The sequence below is a fragment of the Rattus norvegicus genome, chromosome 3, assembly GCF_021556685.1.
Source record: "Rattus norvegicus strain SHRSP/BbbUtx chromosome 3, alternate assembly SHRSP_T2T, whole genome shotgun sequence".
NCBI lineage: Eukaryota > Metazoa > Chordata > Mammalia > Rodentia > Muridae > Rattus > Rattus norvegicus.
Window position 1 is genome coordinate 115,765,221 of NC_141536.1, and position 18,573 is coordinate 115,783,793.

The 18,573-nt window shown below is 45.7% G+C and overlaps 1 protein-coding gene across 1 annotated transcript in view; it reads left to right on the top strand.

Annotated features, from left to right (window-relative positions):
• Mertk (MER proto-oncogene, tyrosine kinase) overlaps positions 1-13,982 on the top strand; it is a 105,865-nt gene extending 91,883 nt beyond the window's left edge. The window contains 4 exon segments of the mRNA NM_022943.1: positions 2,638-2,747; positions 5,304-5,463; positions 6,813-6,949; positions 13,469-13,982. Coding sequence (NP_075232.1) covers positions 2,638-2,747; positions 5,304-5,463; positions 6,813-6,949; positions 13,469-13,982 — 921 coding nt within the window.
• The last annotated feature ends 4,591 nt before the right edge of the window (positions 13,983-18,573 follow it).

Sequence of the window (18,573 nt, forward strand, 5' to 3'; positions counted from 1 at the left end):
TTTTACAAAGAAGCAGAGCCCTGCTGCACTGGCACTGGAGCAGAGTCCATATCGATTATAAAGGCTGAGCAGCATTGGCGTCATGATATAAAATTTTCTAAGCCGTATGTGGAAGATAAATTCTTCTTATATTTGGATTTTTCAATTTTTCATCAACGCTGTGTATTGTTTCCAGAACACGAGTTATATATGTCTTGTGAAATTTGCTCCTGAATGTTTTTCTTCTATCGTAGCTGAGACTAGACTGTTTGTCTCGCCTTCAGGTTGTTCTCACTAGGACAGAAAGCTCTGTCGCAATACCAGCAGCCAACCCGACTCACTTAAAAACTGTTCTCTGCAATTATCTTTTAAATAACTTTTAGTCATAGGTTCCAAGAATAATGTAATTATTACAGAAAAAAAATCACAAACTAGTAGGTAGTATCTTCTACTTACTAATGACAATAGGATTTGCTATTTCCTGGAAACTAGCATCCGGAAAACTCAATACACAGAGAAGAGACAAAACTTCCAGGTTTGACTCGTTAACCTTTCTCTGTGACTCTGTTACTTTAGGGTGAGGATAATTGTGGCATTGTGGTTTCGTATGTAATTGGCATGTATCACAATTGGGAGTTATGGCATTAAAAGCGAGTGCTCGAGCTTATGGCTGATAGAGACTTGTCTAACACAGGCCCTGAGTTCCATCCCCAGTACCAAGGGAAAAACCAAAACCAAACGCAGCGCCCTTGTGAACCCCATTTTGGAAAACTTACAGTCTTTGGAGAATGGGCCGTGACAAATCCAATGTCATGTGGAGGGGTGGTAGTGGGGGGCATGTGGCCATGAACAGACCACTCATGAGTCATGATTGCCAGGAACGTTGTGGTCAGACTTTCTTCAGTGCCACACTGTGAAATGGCATTAAATTATTATCATTCTTACAAACAATTCTAAATGCCTGGAAGGCGCTCTCTCTCTCTCTCTCTCTCTCTCTCTCTCTCTCTCTCTCTCCCCCCTTCCCTCCCTCCCTCCCCCCCCTCCGTGTGTGTGTGTGTGTGTGTGTGTGTGTGTGTGTGTGTGTGTGTGTTGGGGGGGCTGATGATACTGGGGATTAAACCCAGGGTTACAGCGTTGTGTGTATGCTACATGAGTCCTCTCCCTCTGAACTGCATTCCCAGCCCACCGATGGTGTGTGTTTACTTGCACTAGCAGTTTTGTCTGATTTTTACAACACAGAGAAAACATTAAATGGCTGTAACTCAAGAAAGGCCTCAGAAGGGAAAAAAATAGAATTTCAGAGTGCATACTTGTATTTTAGTTCAACGATAAGGGCGAAGTCTATCCTATTGTTGCTATCTCGAAGAAGAAAATTATCTTCCAAAATAGCTCAAAGTAAAATGGCCCGTCTTAGCATATATAAGACCCAGAGATCAACCTTGTTTAGTGCCACACACACCAAAAAGGAGAAAGAGAAGGAAGATAAGGGGATAAGGAGAGAAGGAGGGAGAATAAAAAAAAAATGATGGCAAGAATACAGAATTAAAAACATCTCCTATCAAGTTGGTTTTTCCCCTCCCAACATCTGCCCCTTTCCTAGAATATCTCTTCTTCCCTCATTAAAAGCAAGAGTTTAATCCCTGGAGCCCATGATAGAGAGAATTAACTGTCAGGGGTTGTCCTCTGACCTGCACATAGTGGCACAATCGACCCCTCCTTCCCTCACACAGATGAAATAAGTAGGTAGATGTAAAGAAAATTTAAAACAAACAATGGGGCACCCTTCCCTCGTCCTCTCTGCCTGGTATGGTCCTCTGGCCCAGGAGACTTAGGATGTGAAAGCTTACCTTCGGCCTCATAAAACATGGAAAGATACAAAATATTTTTCACCCGAAATAGTTTTTTAAAGGTAAGGAGAATGTGGTATTTTCCAAAAGGTTTTTAGAATTTCTACTCATTCCTTTTTTTTTTTTTGAAGCATTCTTCCTTCCTTCCTTCCTTTCTTCTTTTCTCTTTCTTCCTTCCTTCCTTTCTTTCTTTCTTTCTTTCTTTCTTTCTTTCTTTCTTTCTTTCTTTCTTTCTTTGTTTTTCTGCATTATTTCTGAGCCAAGTGTGGTGGCTCATGTCTGTCATCCCAGCACTGGGCAAACTGAGGCAGGAGGAGCTTGAGTTGTAGTCTAGTCTGAGCTCTGTAGGAAGACCTTGTCTCAAAACAAAGAGTCTGGTTTTTTTTAAAAAAAATGCATTAATGATAAAGAAAGGAAAGAACTGTCTCTCTGTGTCTCCGCTATGGCTTAAGAAATAAGCACAGCACTTCAGGGCTACAGAGATGGCCGGCAGCTAAGAGCACACTGCCTGCTCTTGCAGAGGACCCAGGCTTGATCCCTACATGGTGGCTTACGACACTGTGATAGGGCCCAGGCTTCTGATACCCTGTTCTGGCCTTCTCCTATGCTAAGCACACACATGGTGTACAGACATACATGCAGGCAAAGTGCTCATGCACATAAAATAGAAGTAAATACAGACATACATGCAGGCAAAGTGCTCATGCACATAAAATAGAAGTAAATACAGCACTGTTTTCCCCTTGCTGAGAGTAACTTGCCAGCTTTTCCTTTTAAAGCATTAATGTTTTTTCTTGTTTCCTCCCCTTAGTCCATCCCCCTGCAGACACTGCTGAAGTTCATGGTGGACATTGCCCAGGGAATGGAGTACCTGAGCAGCAGGAATTTTCTCCACAGGGATTTAGCTGCTCGGAATTGCATGTAAGAACCTGGGCCGTTCTGGGGAGGCAGGGTCCTTAGACTTCATAGCGTGGGGAGTGACCTGCTATTAGGTTACGGAGGGCATCTGGCCTGGGGTGGGGCAGAGTGCCTTGCTTTGTATGGAGTTTCTGTCACTCTGGTTCTTCCTTGGGGGTTTTCTGTCTCTGCCTCTAAGAGTCTGATTAGCACCCGTGCTCCCTTATGATTAGCCTGCTTCCTCCTTGTCACTAGGCTAGGGGTGCTAGGCGTGATCTTTGGGGTCTTTTGCTGTCAGCTATCTTTGAACTCACAATAATGTGGAGGTCAGCTAACCATAGTATAACTTGAACAACAACAATAGAAGTCCCGAAGACTTTCTCCCAATGCCTTTATCAACACACAGCTCTCTCCTCAAGGAAGGTAAGGAATAGTGTGTTCTAGAGTGACCATGGCCTGAGAATACAGATTCAACGGCCTCAAGGTCATATATTCCAGAGTGGTAACTGTTTTCATGTTTTTACATTAACATAACAAAGAAAATCATAAATCAACACACTTTCAGATACATTAGTGGAAACATCAGGTAGGTGGGTTATAGCAAGTGGAAAAACTTCTGCTATAGGCAGGCCTCAGATGCCGGATGACGACTTTCTTGGCCTTGGTTGGTCTGCTAAATCAGTGCATCCAGAGTGGTTTCATCACTGGACAGACAGAGGAGGGCAGAGACCGGCAGTTAAGTGAGCTAAAGATAACTCAAGATATATTGTACTTAGACTCTGCCCTGCGGCATTCCAATGGTTCCTCCTCGTTCATTGAACTTCTAACCAGACAATCAGCCTTCTGGAAGGTTCAATGAGAGGCGTAGTTTCTTTCCAGGAACTTGTGTTCTTACCTACCCAACCCTTGTGATAACGTTTAGCACCTTAAATGTCTAGAAGCTTTTCTTCCACTGCAGATGATGAATAATAAGAATTTACTTTGGACTGGGACTTTCTCCATTTCTTTACCTGCTTTGACAGAACCACTTGGTGTAAATCTGCAAACATTTTAACTGTTCCTTGATTAGCTTGCCTGTTGTGAGACGAGGGAGTGACCCGTACGTATGTGTTTGTCTTAGTCAGAGGTTTGACTGTAAAGTTGGCTACTCACTCTTCTCAACCATAGCTCCTTCTCCCCCTCCCCCTTTAATTTAGTCTTTAAATCCCCCTGGATTTGGGGTTTGTTACTGTTTTCTGACTGCGGATACAGAGTCATGAATTTTTCTTTTTACATTTCCTTCATGGTTTTCCTACCAGGCAGGAAGACTGCCTGTCTGGTTGTCCTGAACTAAGAATGTGGGTCTTTGGGGTGTACACACCTTTACCCCCAACACTCAGGAGACAGAGGCAGAAGGATCCACAGTTCAGAATTATCCTCAGCTGCACAGCAAGTTCCAGGCCAACCTGGGCTATGTGAGACCCTGTCTTTTAAAAACAAAAAAGGAATGAAAGAAAGAATAAGGGTTATTGTCAGGCAGACAAGGATATCTCAGACACCTGCCTCTTCTCCCCTCTCCTTTCCTCTCTCCTCTCTGTCTTCTTTCTCTTCCTTTCCTTCTTGTCTAGGACCTGCTTTACTGGTGTGGACTGTGACAATCTATTTCCCTTTAATTTCCCAGGTCCTTCCTCTGACAGCCGTCCACATTAGCCAGCAATCCCTCAGCACCATCTTTTGAGGAGTGCGTCCCACTTCTCCCAGACTTCACCTCCCCTATGCCTCCACACCGCCTTGCTTGGTCCACAGGTCTGATGCTGCTTCCAGACAGGATGGCAATGGCGATGCAATCCATGGAAGGACTAAGGGAGCTGCTGTTCCTTCCACTCTGCTCTGCCACAACTCTTCCCATCCCCCACGCCCTTGCCTCCAGACACTGCCTGGGTGCCTTTGTCAGACTAGCCCCACACAGGCCAGAGTGGTGGGAGTACAGTCACATCTTCTCCCTGTTATTTGCTGTGTCTTTGACCTCAAAACAACTTCCTATCCCAAGCTTATGGCTCATGGGCTCCTCCTCTTCCTCCTCTTCTTCTTCTTCCTCTTCCTCCTCTTCTTCTTCCTCTTCCTCCTCCTCCCCCTCCTCTTTCTTCCTCCTTCTCCTCCTCCTTCTCCTCTAACTTCTTCTTTCCCTCTTCCTTTTTCTCCTTCTTCCTTTCCCTTTTCCTCTTCTTCCTTCTCCTTCCTTCCCTTCTCCTTCTTGCTCTTTCCCTCCCCGCTCCTCCTTCTATAAAAATGCCCTGTATCCTAGGCTGGTCTTAAACTTAATGAGCAGCTGAGGATGACCTCGAACTTCTGCTCCACCTGCCTCCACCTCCCAAGTGCTGGAGTTAGAAGTATTCACCACCATTCCCATTTATGCTGTGCTGGGGAATCAAACCAAGAGCTTCGTGCGTCCTAGCCAAGCATGTTACCACTGATTCACATCCACAGTCTCCCCATGTCTTCTTTAGTCACATTTCATCCATTCTGACCTGCATCTTATACAGGCATAGGATTAAGCGCTCTGCTCCCAAGGTGCTGAGGACCAGAATTTCCCCTTCGCAGGTTGCGGGATGACATGACTGTCTGCGTGGCAGACTTTGGCCTCTCTAAGAAGATTTACAGTGGTGATTATTACCGCCAAGGCCGCATTGCCAAAATGCCTGTGAAGTGGATCGCCATAGAGAGCCTGGCGGACCGAGTCTACACAAGCAAGAGTGACGTGGTACGTACACAGCTTTGACGTGACAGACAGGACACACTGAGAGAAACGACTGAGCCTGGCGATGTAGCGAATTACGCTCTGATAAAACTGAGGGCTGGGAGCATGCTCAGACCACGCTTTTATTTCATTTATTCACTCATTCCTTTGCCTTTTGTTGTTCTGGGGTTGGCCCTGGGACCTCACACATGCTACGAGAACACTAGCGACGTTCACAACCTCTTCTTTACTTTTAAGACAACTTTATTTTAATCATGTATAGGTATGTGATCTGTATGTGGATATGTGCACATAGATGCAGCTGCTCTCAGGGGCCAGAGGCATCAGACCCCCTGCAGCCTGAGCCAATCACAGGCGACTGACTGTGATCCAAAATGGATGCTAGGAACCAAACTTGGGTCCTCTTCAAGAGCAGAAAGTGCTCTTAAACCACTGAGTCGTCTCTCCCACCCCTTTTACTTTTTATTTATTTTTATGTAGATGAGTGTTTGGCCCACATGTATGTCTGTTCGCCATCATGTGCCTAGTGCCAAGGGAGGCCAGAAGAGTGTCAGATCCCCTGGAACTGGAATTAGAGATGGTTGTGAGTGACCATGTGAGTGTTGGAAATCCAGCCTGGGTCCTCCGGAAGATCAGTCAGTGTCTTAACCACTGCGCCATCTCTCCAGTCCTCTCTACCTTTTATTTCTGAGGACCGGTCTGTGTCAACAAGAAAACCCTTGAGCTCCCAGTCCTCATGCTTCGGCCTCCCCTGTAGCTGGGATCACAAATGTATAACATTATACTTGGCTTTCATTTTTCCATTAATTAATTAGTTAATTAATTAATTAATTCACTTTATATAGACTTTTTAATTCAAGCAACTAGTATGTTATGGTAAAGTGCTCACATTTGTTTTGCATATGACCTTCAGAGATTCCCAGGTGTCTTTGCTTCAAATTACTTACTGCCCATAACTAAGATACACATGAAAGTAAATGAGTTCATTCAGTAGCCCTTGGAACTCATATGCTATGTAAAAGATGCTGTATAATCCTACCCTTGATCCAAACTCGGGGAGAGAAAATACTCCACAGTAAGGGCAGACAGCACACTAAGTAAGCAGTGTTGATATGGGATGAGGCTCCGTCTGCCTTTAGCCAAGTTTCCCAAAACAGCTTTAGTCAGAATGGTTAACTCTGGGGCTTCAACCCCATGGATTGCTGTGTCAGGAGAACAGTGGGCCTCAGACAGAATTACCAGCTTTGTGCTTCATCATCAGGGCTTTAAGGAAATGACCTTTCCCTATGAAAAAGTCCATTCAGCCTTTGTGGAAAGACTTTTGTCCTAACTTCTTGTGGCTTTGTTCTCAGTGGGCTTTTGGCGTGACCATGTGGGAAATAGCAACACGGGGAATGACTCCCTATCCTGGAGTCCAGAACCATGAGATGTACGATTACCTTCTCCACGGCCACAGGCTGAAGCAGCCCGAGGACTGCCTGGATGATCTGTAAGTGCACATCCCCCCACGTCACTGGGCTTTCCCCAGTGGGCAGCTATCTGGCTGTGAAATGACCCAGGAAACACAGTGCTGGCTTGTGCAAGTGGGGTCTGCTGTTAGCCAAGAGAGGCCGTGCAGAGAACGCCTCTTGCAGAAGCCTCGGCCAGCAGACCTTCCTAATGCAGGTGGAGTGTATGTCCAGCTTCTGTAGGCTCTCTGTGGCTCACTCATTCCACAGGTCTCAGTCCCCACCAGTCAAGGCAAGGTACCAGCGTGTGTTTGCAAACAACAGCAGAAGCATCACTAGGAAGTAGATGGTGCCAGTAAAAAGGTTCACTTTGTAGTCTATGAGGTACTGGGATCCTTCACCCTTACTCGCTTGAACCCAGTAATCCCTTTTCTCTATAGCATTTCAAATGGTATATAAAAGGGCTGATCGATCGCACTTATTGGGAAACAGGAATCTGCACCAGTGCCTTTGAGGACAAACTGGCCCTGGGGATTGCTTGGGAAATATTCTGACAATGCTTATCCCTGTGTCAGAGGGTGCGGCAGTGTTGGAAAGCGGGTCTAGAAAGTGTGTGTTTAAAAACGTTCCCTGGAAGATCTGTGCTCCACCAGCTGTAAGTTTTCCTACCTCCCATCACAGAGCACACGCAACCAACAAAGCCCTCTCTCAGTCTTCAATGCATCATGGGGAAGAGACCCAGGACGGGCCCTGTCCAATAATGATGCACATGTGTGACCCAGGCTTGACTTTCTGTACCTTGTATCACGAGTCACATAGTGATGTTCTCAGAGAACTGTGGTGTCTCGACTGAAGTGGAGGAGGGTTTATTCCAGCTCAAAGTCCAAGGTGCTTTTCCTGATGGCAGGGAAGTCAAAGCTGTGACACAGCTGGTCACATCACAAACACAATAAGGAACAGAGTAAGGAATTCTTGCTGCCTTTCAGCCCCCTTTCTCATCCAGCCAAGGATCCCCTGCCTAGGGAATGGTCCCGCCCACGATTAAGATGAATCATCCCATATATTTTAGGTAATCAAGACAATCTTTCACAGCCATGCTCATAGGCCCATCTCCCTGATTATAGATTCTAACAAGTTGAAAACAGTAACCATCACAGTATATTTATGTGGGGGGGGGGAGGGGTACACACGTGTGTGTGTGTGTGTGTGTGTGTGTGTGTGTGTGTGTGTGTGTATCATGCGTGTGTGTTTATCTGAAGGCTGGAGATTGGTTTCAAGTGTCCTGCTCAGTAGATCTCTACTTTTATTTGCTGAGACAAGGTTTCTTGCTGAACCTAGACCTCATGGATTTGGCTTGTCTAGCTAGCTAGCTCGCCCCTGAATATCTCCTGTCTTCACATTAGGATGGCTGGAAGCATAGGCCAGCCACTCAAACTATCTGGCTTCTAGATATCTGCTGAGGATCCAAATCCTGGTCCTCATGCCTGTAGGCAAGTGCTTTATCAACTGGGGCATCTTCATAGCTTCAGCTTTAGTCCGGTCTCCCCAAGCTCTATGCTGAGCTTTTCAAGACGATGACATACAGTGCGGCCTTCATTTGTGACTTACACTCCCTTTGGTGAGTCTCCTCCAAGGATGGGATATTCTCATCATATTTAACAAGAACATTATAAAAATGTTGGTCTGAGTTAGCTCTGTCATGGATCAGCCTGTGAGATGCTGGTGCTATGCGAGACCCTCAGCCCCATTCTCTGTCTCTGCTGCCCCATTCAGCTCATGGGGCCAGGTCACTTTGTACACAACCTCCTAGGTACATCTATGGCTTAGACTCCAAGCCAAGCACAAGGAAGATTGTTTTGTTCCCAGCCTCAGCCTGCTTTGTGGTTGAAGATATTTGAGACCAAACAGAAACAAAGGCTGCAAATCTCTTGAAAATATCTTAAGGCCTTGATTAAATTAGCCTTCAGGTTTCACGGTCATTTTGGAAAGGGCTGTGGTAATGAAACGTTGGCTTTGGGAAAAGAGGAAGCCTTGCTGTGCAGCCACACTGTCCAGGAAGTTTTATGGTGGTTTCTTTCACCGCTGTTCCCCTTGCGCTAGCAGAGACTGACATTACCAACGACCTAAGTGAGTTCCAAGCTGTGTCGCACTGTGGTTTGTAAGTTTTACTTCAAACTAAAACAAGAGACCGCTGAGCTGGTGTTGTCTGAGAACACTTTTAGCTGGTAGAGTCAGCTCCCGCCCTCTGGCTGGGGACCCAGGTGGTTGCAGACAGGCTGCCGTCCCCATGTTCCTGACTTCTGCATGCCCTGGGCTGACAGATGTGATGTGGTTAGCAGGTTAGCGGAGCAGGCTTTACCCCTCATGTGGATGCCAACAAGCAACAGCACCCAAAAAGAAACTTCTGTACTTGACACACAAACTCACACTCATACACATACTCATTCATATGCACAAATACACACACTCACATACAGACTGACACACGCAGACACAAAAACACACTCACACATACACAGATTCAGACACAAACACATATACAGCCACAAATACACACTCACAGACATACACACGTTCAGATACACAAACACACATACTCATAGACACACATTCACATTCACTCGCACATACATACTCACAGACACACAAACACATATACTCATAGACACACACACATTCATAGACACACACATTCATAGACATACACACACACTCACACTCACTTGCACATACATACTCGAAACAAACACACACAGACACACTCACTAGATGAGTGTCTCAGAGTCCAAGCATGGCTGGGATGAGTGCGCTCCTTGTGTGTGCTTCTCTTTGGCTGCTTTAAGCTAACTGTCTGAACCGTGGCAATGCCAGTTGGGAATATAGCTCAGTGGTAAGTGTTTGCCTGCCCTACACAGAGCCACAGGTTCAGTGTCTACTACTGTAAAACGAAGAGCTAAGGAAGAGCTAAGGGAGAGAGGGAAGGATGCAGGGAAGGAAGGAGAAACAGAAAAGGATAGACAGATGTCATGGAGCCCCTTGGCCCCTACTCTCTACTCTAACCCCCAGAGTCACCTCTGAGAGCAGTTTCATTGCTACCATGGAGTGACCAGACTGTCAGTCTTGCTTCCTGCTACCCAGGATGCCACTTTCTGGGGCGTGTTAATCAACTCCTATGGGACATCTCCTTAGCTGAGCTCCCTAAGGTCTCTCTGGCACCTTCAGCCCTTCCCTACCAGCTGTGAGTTTGAGATCAGCCTAGTCTATAGAGTGAGTGTCAAGGCAGGCAGGACTATGTTCCAAGAGTCTGATTAAACAAAACAAGAGAGGGCTGGAGAGATGTCTCAGCAATTAAGAGCACTGACTGCTCTCCCAAGGAACCTGGGTTCAATTCCCAGCACCCACATGGTAGCTCACAACAGTCTATAACTCCAGTTTCAGGGGCTCTGACACTCTCTTCTGGCTTGTATGAGCAACGCACACATTCAGCACACAGACATATATTAAGGCAAAACACACACACACACACACACACACACACACACACACACACACACACACACACACAAATAATCTTTTTAAAAAAGGAGAGAACCGGGGGTTGGGGATTTAGCTCAGTGGTAGAGCGCTTGCCTAGCAAGCACAAGGCCCTGAGTTCGGTCCCCAGCTCCGAAAAAAAGAAAAGAAAAGAAAAAAAAAAGAATCCCAGAATTTCCATCTTCTTTTCTCGTTGCTGATACTGACAGATCACAGAAATCCAGATCTGCATTCCCATCATGATGACATCATGACATAAGTACAATGTTCTGTGCAGAACTTTCATCTCCCTCCCCCAGGGGTCCTCTTTCACTGCTTAGACAGCAACCAAAGTGGTCTCTCAAATATAATAATCAGAGCTGAGGTACCTCAGTGGTGGAGAACTTGCCTACCATGCACACAGACCCTGGTAACATCCTAAGTACCACAGACAGATAATTACCATCATAATCTGGTCGTGGATTGCTTCTGGATATCATCTTCCTGCGGTTTCCTGGCCCTTATGATATCTTTCAAAGCCATATTTAAGATGGGCATAGTGAGGTGTACTTTATGCAAGAAGGTCAAGAGTTTGAGGCCAACTCAGACTATATAGCAAGGACTTTCTTATCATACATAAACACACACACACACGGTTATGTACATATATATATGTATATATATATATCACATCGCACAAAGTTATATTTATATTCTCATAAAGTATTAGAGATGAAAGGAAAATAATTTCAGGATGGTACTGCCTCTATTCTCTATAAGTCACTTAGTGTTTGCTTCTAAGATGTGAGGTAAACAAAAGAGAAGTAAAGAGTCCTGCACTGCAACACAGAAAAGGAAACGATGTTAAGTCCTTAGGGACTGAATTTCTCAAAGCCCATGTGAACAAACAAGCACGGCTCAAGGTTCTGTGCAAAATTGGAGTCTTGCAGATTGATTGATGTTTCTCCAAAACAGAACCAGACATTGTTTGCCCAGTCTAAGTTGCTGGCTACTGAGAGTGAGTTAGACTCAAAGGAGCTCCCGAAGCTAAGACAAAACTCAGGACTGCAAGGCAGTGTCCGAGTGGAGTCCTGGGTTGGGGTCCCATCCCTTTGTATGTGAATTTCCGAGTTCCAGAACCAAGTAACAGCCCTGGGTAAGGGCTGCAAAAACAGATCAGTGAAAGGCCATGAGAATGTCTGCACAGGTGAGATCTGTGTGCTGTGTGTAAGGACTAACACTCGCCCAAGGATCTGTAGATTGTGGGAACTGCACATTTTTGTTCCTAAGGAAGCCAGTAATCAGCATGCATCAGATAATCTAGATTCAGCTTGGTTTTATAGTTTTTAAAGATTTATTTATGTGTTTATAATTTGTCTGCACATATATCTGCACACCAAACGAGGGCATTGCATCCCAATGGCACTACAGAAATAGTTTTGAGCATCCAGGGCTAGGAGTTGAATTCAGGACCTCTGGGAGAGCCAGTGTTCTTAACCACTGAGCCATCTCATCAGCCCTCACCTTAGTTTTCTTATCATGTGATATTAATATCAATTTCCCAAAGCAGAGAAATCTCTAAATGAAACGCTCGCGTCTCAGCCCAGCAATTTCCTGTTGTCATTTCCTTCCCATGGCCCTCAATTGTAATCCTTAACGATACTAGACATTGGGATGAAGTTGCCAGAAGAGAGACACATGCCCCTGTAGAAAGCAGAAATGCCTTGAGGAGCACTTGTGTATTGGGCTTTCTAACCCTAACCTCATTCCTCTGCTCCCTGCTGCTCCCAATGAAGCCAGGGCATGGACTGTAATTTACACAGAAGCCGGGAATGGAGTGGTACACACTACTTACCACTCAGTCACTCTTCATGTGCTCTCTAGCTCTGGGTCCTCCTTACTTAGTCCACTGGTCCAAATACTCCGCGTTCTTGGTAAGAATTCAATTTAATGGTGTAGACGGAGGTTAGCAAACTTGTTTGGTAAATGTCTTAGTTACAGTTCTGTTGTTGTGCAGAACCATTATGACCAAGACAGCTTATGAAAGAAAGCATTTACTTGGGGGCTTGTTTACAGTTTCAGAGATGAGTCCTTGAGTGTGCACAAGCATAAGTCAGAGAGAAAAAGCCTGAAAAGGGTGTGGTGTGGGTTTTGAAACCTCCTCTGTCAAGGCCACACCTCCTAGTCCTTCCCAAACAGTTTCATCAACTGCAAACTAAGCATTCACATAGATGAGCCTATGGCTTTGAGGGCCCTTTGTAGCAACCACTCAATGCCACAAGTGTAGCAAAGGCACAGACGGCAAATAGGCATACCTGTGTTCTAATAAAACTTTATTTACAGAGATGATTGGTTTGATTGCCAAGTCTGTATACGAAATGGATTTGACATCCATTTATTTGCAAAAGGAGATACAATTGCCAGATGCATCTTCTATTTTTAGCAACAGAAATTGTGTGTGTGTGTGTGTGAGTGAGAGAGAGAGAGAGAGAGAGAGAGAGAGAGAGAGAGAGAGAGAGAGAGAAGGGGCTGGAGAGATGGCTTAGTAGGTAAGAGTACTTGCTGAACAAGCATGACAACCTGAAGTCAGTCCCCAGCACCCATGTTCACAACTTGGCCTGGCAGTGAGGTGCCTCTAACCTCAGTGCTGTTAGGGGCAGAGATGATGTGAGGCTTCCAGGGCTTCCTGGCCAATCAATCTAGCCAAAATAACAAGTCTCTGGTTCAGTGAGAGACCCTGTTTCAAAGGAATAAAATGAACAGGGGTAGAGCAGTATATCAGATGCCCCCAAGCCTCTATATACGCATGCACAAGTACATATTACCACACACACACACATACACACACACACACATACTCACACAACACATGAAACATTTTAAAAGTTGAGTAACCATTAGACCACTTCCCCCACTTATTCATTTCCATAAAAAGTAGCACAAATACTGATTAAAATGGAATGAAATTAAGCATTGGTTGAGGCGGAAGGGGTGGCTGCACTGTGGGTTCTGGGTCTGCTAGGTAACACTCACTTGTCTCTTATCAGGTATGAAATCATGTACTCTTGCTGGAGTGCTGATCCCCTGGACCGACCCACCTTCTCAGTGCTGAGGCTGCAGCTGGAAAAGCTCTCCGAGAGTTTGCCTGATGCCCAGGACAAAGAATCCATCATCTACATCAATACACAGTTACTAGAGAGCTGCGAGGGCCTAGCCAACAGGTCCTCCCTCGCAGGGCTAGACATGAACATTGATCCTGACTCCATCATTGCCTCTTGCACAGCAGGTGCTGCTGTCAGCGTGGTCATGGCGGAAGTTCACGAGAACAACCTTCATGAGGAAAGATACATCTTAAATGGGGGCAACGAGGAATGGGAAGATGTGGCCTCCACTCCATTTGCTACAGTCACAGCTGGAAAAGATGGTGTGTTACCAGAGGACAGACTCACCAAAAATGGCATCTCCTGGTCTCACCATAGTACGCTACCCTTGGGGAGCCCATCACCAGATGAACTTCTGTTTGCAGACGACTCCTCGGGAGACTCTGAAGTTCTGATGTGAGACCAGCCGAGAGGAGGCATGACAGAACCAAGCAAATACTGCTTCATGGATCCGGTTGTCTTAGATACTTTGCTGTTGCGTGTGACGAAGCATCATGACCAAGGCAATCTTTAAGAGAAAGTATTTAGCTAGGTTTACAGTTTCAGAGGGTTAGAGTCCGTGATTGCAGAGGGAAGGTACGGTGCCAAGAACAGCTGAGTGCTTACATCTTGAATAGCAAGCAGGAGGCAGAGAGCACTCTGGGAAATGGCACCAGTCTTGTGAAACCTCAAAGCCTGCTCCCAGTGACAGAACTCCTTCAACAAGGCCACACCTCCTAATCCTTCCCAGACAATTCCACCAACCGGAGACCAAACATTCAAACCTATGAGCTTATTGGGGCCATTCTTATTCAAACCACCACACTGGTTATACCTGATGTTTTGGTGTTTGCTCTTCTTACCAAATCGAGTCCGTGGCCTGACAGCACCAGGTGAAAGCCGTTGAGTCAGTTTTGCAAATAAATACATAACCAAGGTCTTGAGAGACGACTTTTTAATAAAGATTCCTTTTATAATGTTGCCAGCAACTAAATCAGAGGGCTCACAACCACCTGTAACTCCAGGTCTAGAGGACTGATGCTCTTCTGGCCTCTGAGGGTACCTGCACACACGAGGCAGACCCTCACACAGGCACATGAATAAAAATAAACCTAAAAATAGGTAAACCAATAGTAAGGCTGGGAGTGTGGCTCAGCAGCTGAGTGTGTGCTTAGCCTGTGGACTGCCCTGCATTCCATCCCAAGATCTCAAAGCAGTGCAGAATAAAAACACAGAGGCTAGGGGAGATAGCTCAGTGGGTAAAGTCCCTGACTTGTGAGCACCAGGACGTGAGTTTGATTCCTAGATCTGACATAACACAACTTTGAATGTGGTGGCACACACTGTGATCTCAGTGCTGGGGAGATGCTCTCAATGGATTTCTGAGGCTCAGTGGCCAGCTACCCAGGTGAGTTCCAGGCCAAGTGAGCCCTGTCTCAAAGAAAAAAGGTGGACAGCACCTGAGGAGTGAATATTTGATACTGTTTTTTGTGTATACACACACACGCACATGCACACACACGAATATACATACGTAAGAAAAATATAAGTAAAATACATAATATATTTATTTAAAGAGAGAATATATATGTATATGGTGGAAAGAGACAAGGATATTATATTTTAATAAAAGATGACTTATTTCACTGACCTTGCAGAACTCAGAATGTATCCATCAGTGTTAACATTTGTACAGAATCAATGTCACTCCTTTAAAACTGTCTTCTTTTCCACAGTATTAAATGTATAAGTGTTTGTAAAAAGAAATGTCAGGTTTGACTTCGTTTTTGACCTTCAGGAGAAGCTGGGCATGCCCCCACACGTCGTGTGTGTGGTAAAAATGATTTGTTTAATGTTCAACTGATTGTCTGATGACTTCCTAATAAAATGCAAATGAGGAAGAATGTGTTCGGCATGCTTCAGAGGTGGAAAGACGGCCATCACCAGCAGCCCCGATACCTTCCTCTGCAAAGGAGTTCCCTTAATGGCTGGCCCTCACCACTGTTCCTGTGCCCATTCTTACCATTGCTTTGAGGGACATGGACAAACCATCCCAGGAGTCCATAGAAGAATGGCTGGCAAGATGGCTCAGCTCCTAACGGTACTTGTAACCAAGCCCAGTGACCTGAGTTTCATCCCCAGGACTGACATGGTGGAAAGAGGGAGCCAACAAAGATGTGCTCTGACCTCCACATGGACACACACACACACACACTAAATTAATAAAAATAATAAAGGATTTAAGATTATACATGCTCTGAGACGATGTGGAAGCATTTGAGCAGTGAGTCATATTTCCACTGCAGAGCTGTCACTCACAGGAGGTGGGCAGAGCAGGCCCAGGGCTTAGGCTGTAGAGTTCTGCCATTTCTGCCATTTCTGGCTCAGCCACCAGTCGTTGAGCACTTGCCTTGTTCCCACCCTGTGTCTGTCCATTCCCTTTACTGTGTGTCTTTAGAACGTTTAAGTAATCACGTGTTTTAGAGTTTGTGCTAGTAAGTTTCACATTACAACAAAACTCTAGAGGCAATTAATAAATGAACTAACGAAGGACAAAAGAAAAAAGGAGGGAAGAGGGAAGAAAGAAGCAAAGAAAGTAAGTTTATTTAACCTACAATATGGAGATTACAAGCCTAGATAGGGCAACCCCCTGGTCCCATCTTTGGTAAGATGGCGGATGGTAAGATGCTTTCCAGCCAGGAAGCAGAGAGGGCAGGGTCCCACAGTTGCCTTCTGGAATACTCTTCCAAAGGTTGAAGGACCTCCAGTAGATCTCACCTCCTACGCACTTCACTAGTTCCCAATAGCATCACTCTGGGAACCCCTGGGGGACACTCATCCACATCACAGGATTCTACTCCGAAGCTTCTAAACATTTAATAAGCATACAGATACTGCCCACGCTGTGCCAGCATGGTGCTCACTTAGTTTCCTGGTAGGTATGACACTATCCCTGCTCCAAGACGGGGAAGGCTGGGGCTGTAAGAGGCCGACTGAGGGCAGTAGCCGGATGCCACCCATGGAAACACTGCCCAGGGATTGCGGGCCCTTGGCATCATCAGAACTGTTTTGCTTCAAACTTGAGAGTTGGTTCACTCAGGCTACCAGCAGGCTTCAGGGATCAGAGTATACAGGGCTCAGGGCTGCAGCTTCCCACAGCCAAGTCCTGGCCCCAGCTGCCAGCCCAGAGTCCCCATCCCCAGGGTGGCTCCTTTATCACTGTGCGAAGGTTCTGAGGAGCTTAGATGAATCTGCATCCTTATCAAATGCCAGCATCACATTTTATTAGTGCAAGGACGGACAAAGACAGTCATAGCCTATAAAGATTATGCTATGGGGCAGGAGAGGTGACTCAGCAGTCATGAGCTCTGGCTGCTCTTGCACAGGACCTGGCTTTGGTTCCTAGCACCCACCTAGCAGCTCACAGCTGTCTTAACTCCAGATCCAATAAATCTGACATTCTCAGATGGAGAGTGGGCACCAGGCACATGCATGGTGCATGTACAGGCAGTCAGGCAAAACCCACTCATACACAGAAAATAAAAATGTACAAATATTTTTAAACAGCCTGGAGAGATGGCTCGGTAGTTGCGAGAGCTTGCTGCTCTTGCAGAAGACCAGAGATCTATCCTCAGCACTCACTTCAGGTGTCTCACAACTACCTGGAACTCCGGCTCTAGGGGATCTAACTCCCTGGCCACACACACACACACACACACACACACACACACACACACACACACACACACGCACGCACACAAATAAAAATATATCTTAAGAGGTCATGCTTTTAAAAATATTTTAAACACACATTAATGAAATTTTGTGACTAGTTTAAAAATTAATTTAAGATACTTTTTGCTTGTTTGTTTTGTTTTTCAAGACAGGCTTCTCTGTGTAAAAGCCCTGACTGTCCTAGAACTCCCTTCCTAGACCCGGCTGGCTCAAACTCACAGAGATCTGCCTGCCTCTGAGTACTGGGATTAAAGGTGTGCATCACCACTTCCAGATAATAAAATACTTTTTAACACTTGTGCAAAGTTTCTTGTTGATGGGAAAAAAAAAACCCAAGAATTTAGAGAATTTGGGCCTGTGAGATGGCTCTGGAGCAAAGGTGTTTACCACTAAGCCTGACTACCTGAATTCAACTCATAGGCCTCATAAGCTGCATGGTAGAAAGGAGGAACTGATGCTACGAGCTGTCCTCTGACCTCTGAACAAGGGCAATAGCATGCACATGCACGCATGCACACACCTGCCCACCCACCCAAGCACCCACCCACCTATGAACCCATGCACATGGTAGTCAAAAACATTGTTAAAGAATTTGAAGGAGACTGGAGTCTGTGGTTGTAAACTCTGGCTGCTCTCGCACCGGACCTCAGCATCCAGACAGCAGTCCACAGCCATCCATAACCACAGCTGCAAGGCACCCAAAGCTCTCTGAGGTTCAAACATGTACACCAAGACTGAAAAGGAGGGGTTGGGGATTTAGCTCAGTGGTAGAGCGCTTGCCTAGCAAGCGCAAGGCCCTGGGTTCAGTCCCCAGCTCCGAAAAAAAGAAAAAAAAGAAAAAAAAAAAAAGACTGAAAAGGAGAAACTATTGTAGCACCCAGCCCTAATCTCTAGCCATTGTTCAAGGAGGTTTTGGCCCCGATCAAAAGCCTCTCACAGGTTATATAGCTTTCAGCTAGAATCTTTAGCTGCAGGGAGGTAGCTTTCAGGTACTCCCCACACCTAAGTTACACTTTCTGAGCAATTCAGTGAGTTTTGTAGGATCAAAGAACTGTGGTTACAGCGACCGACCGTTACATTACTGGGGCTGGCAAGATGGCTGGGCACGAAGAGCATGGACTGCTTTTGTAGAGGACTGGGGCTGGATTCCAGCGCCCTCATGCCGGCTCACAGCTGTCTGTAACTCCAGTCCCACAGGACCTGACACCCTCTTCTGACCTACACAGGAGGTGCACATATGTGGTACATAGATATCCTTGAAGGCAAAAACACTTCTA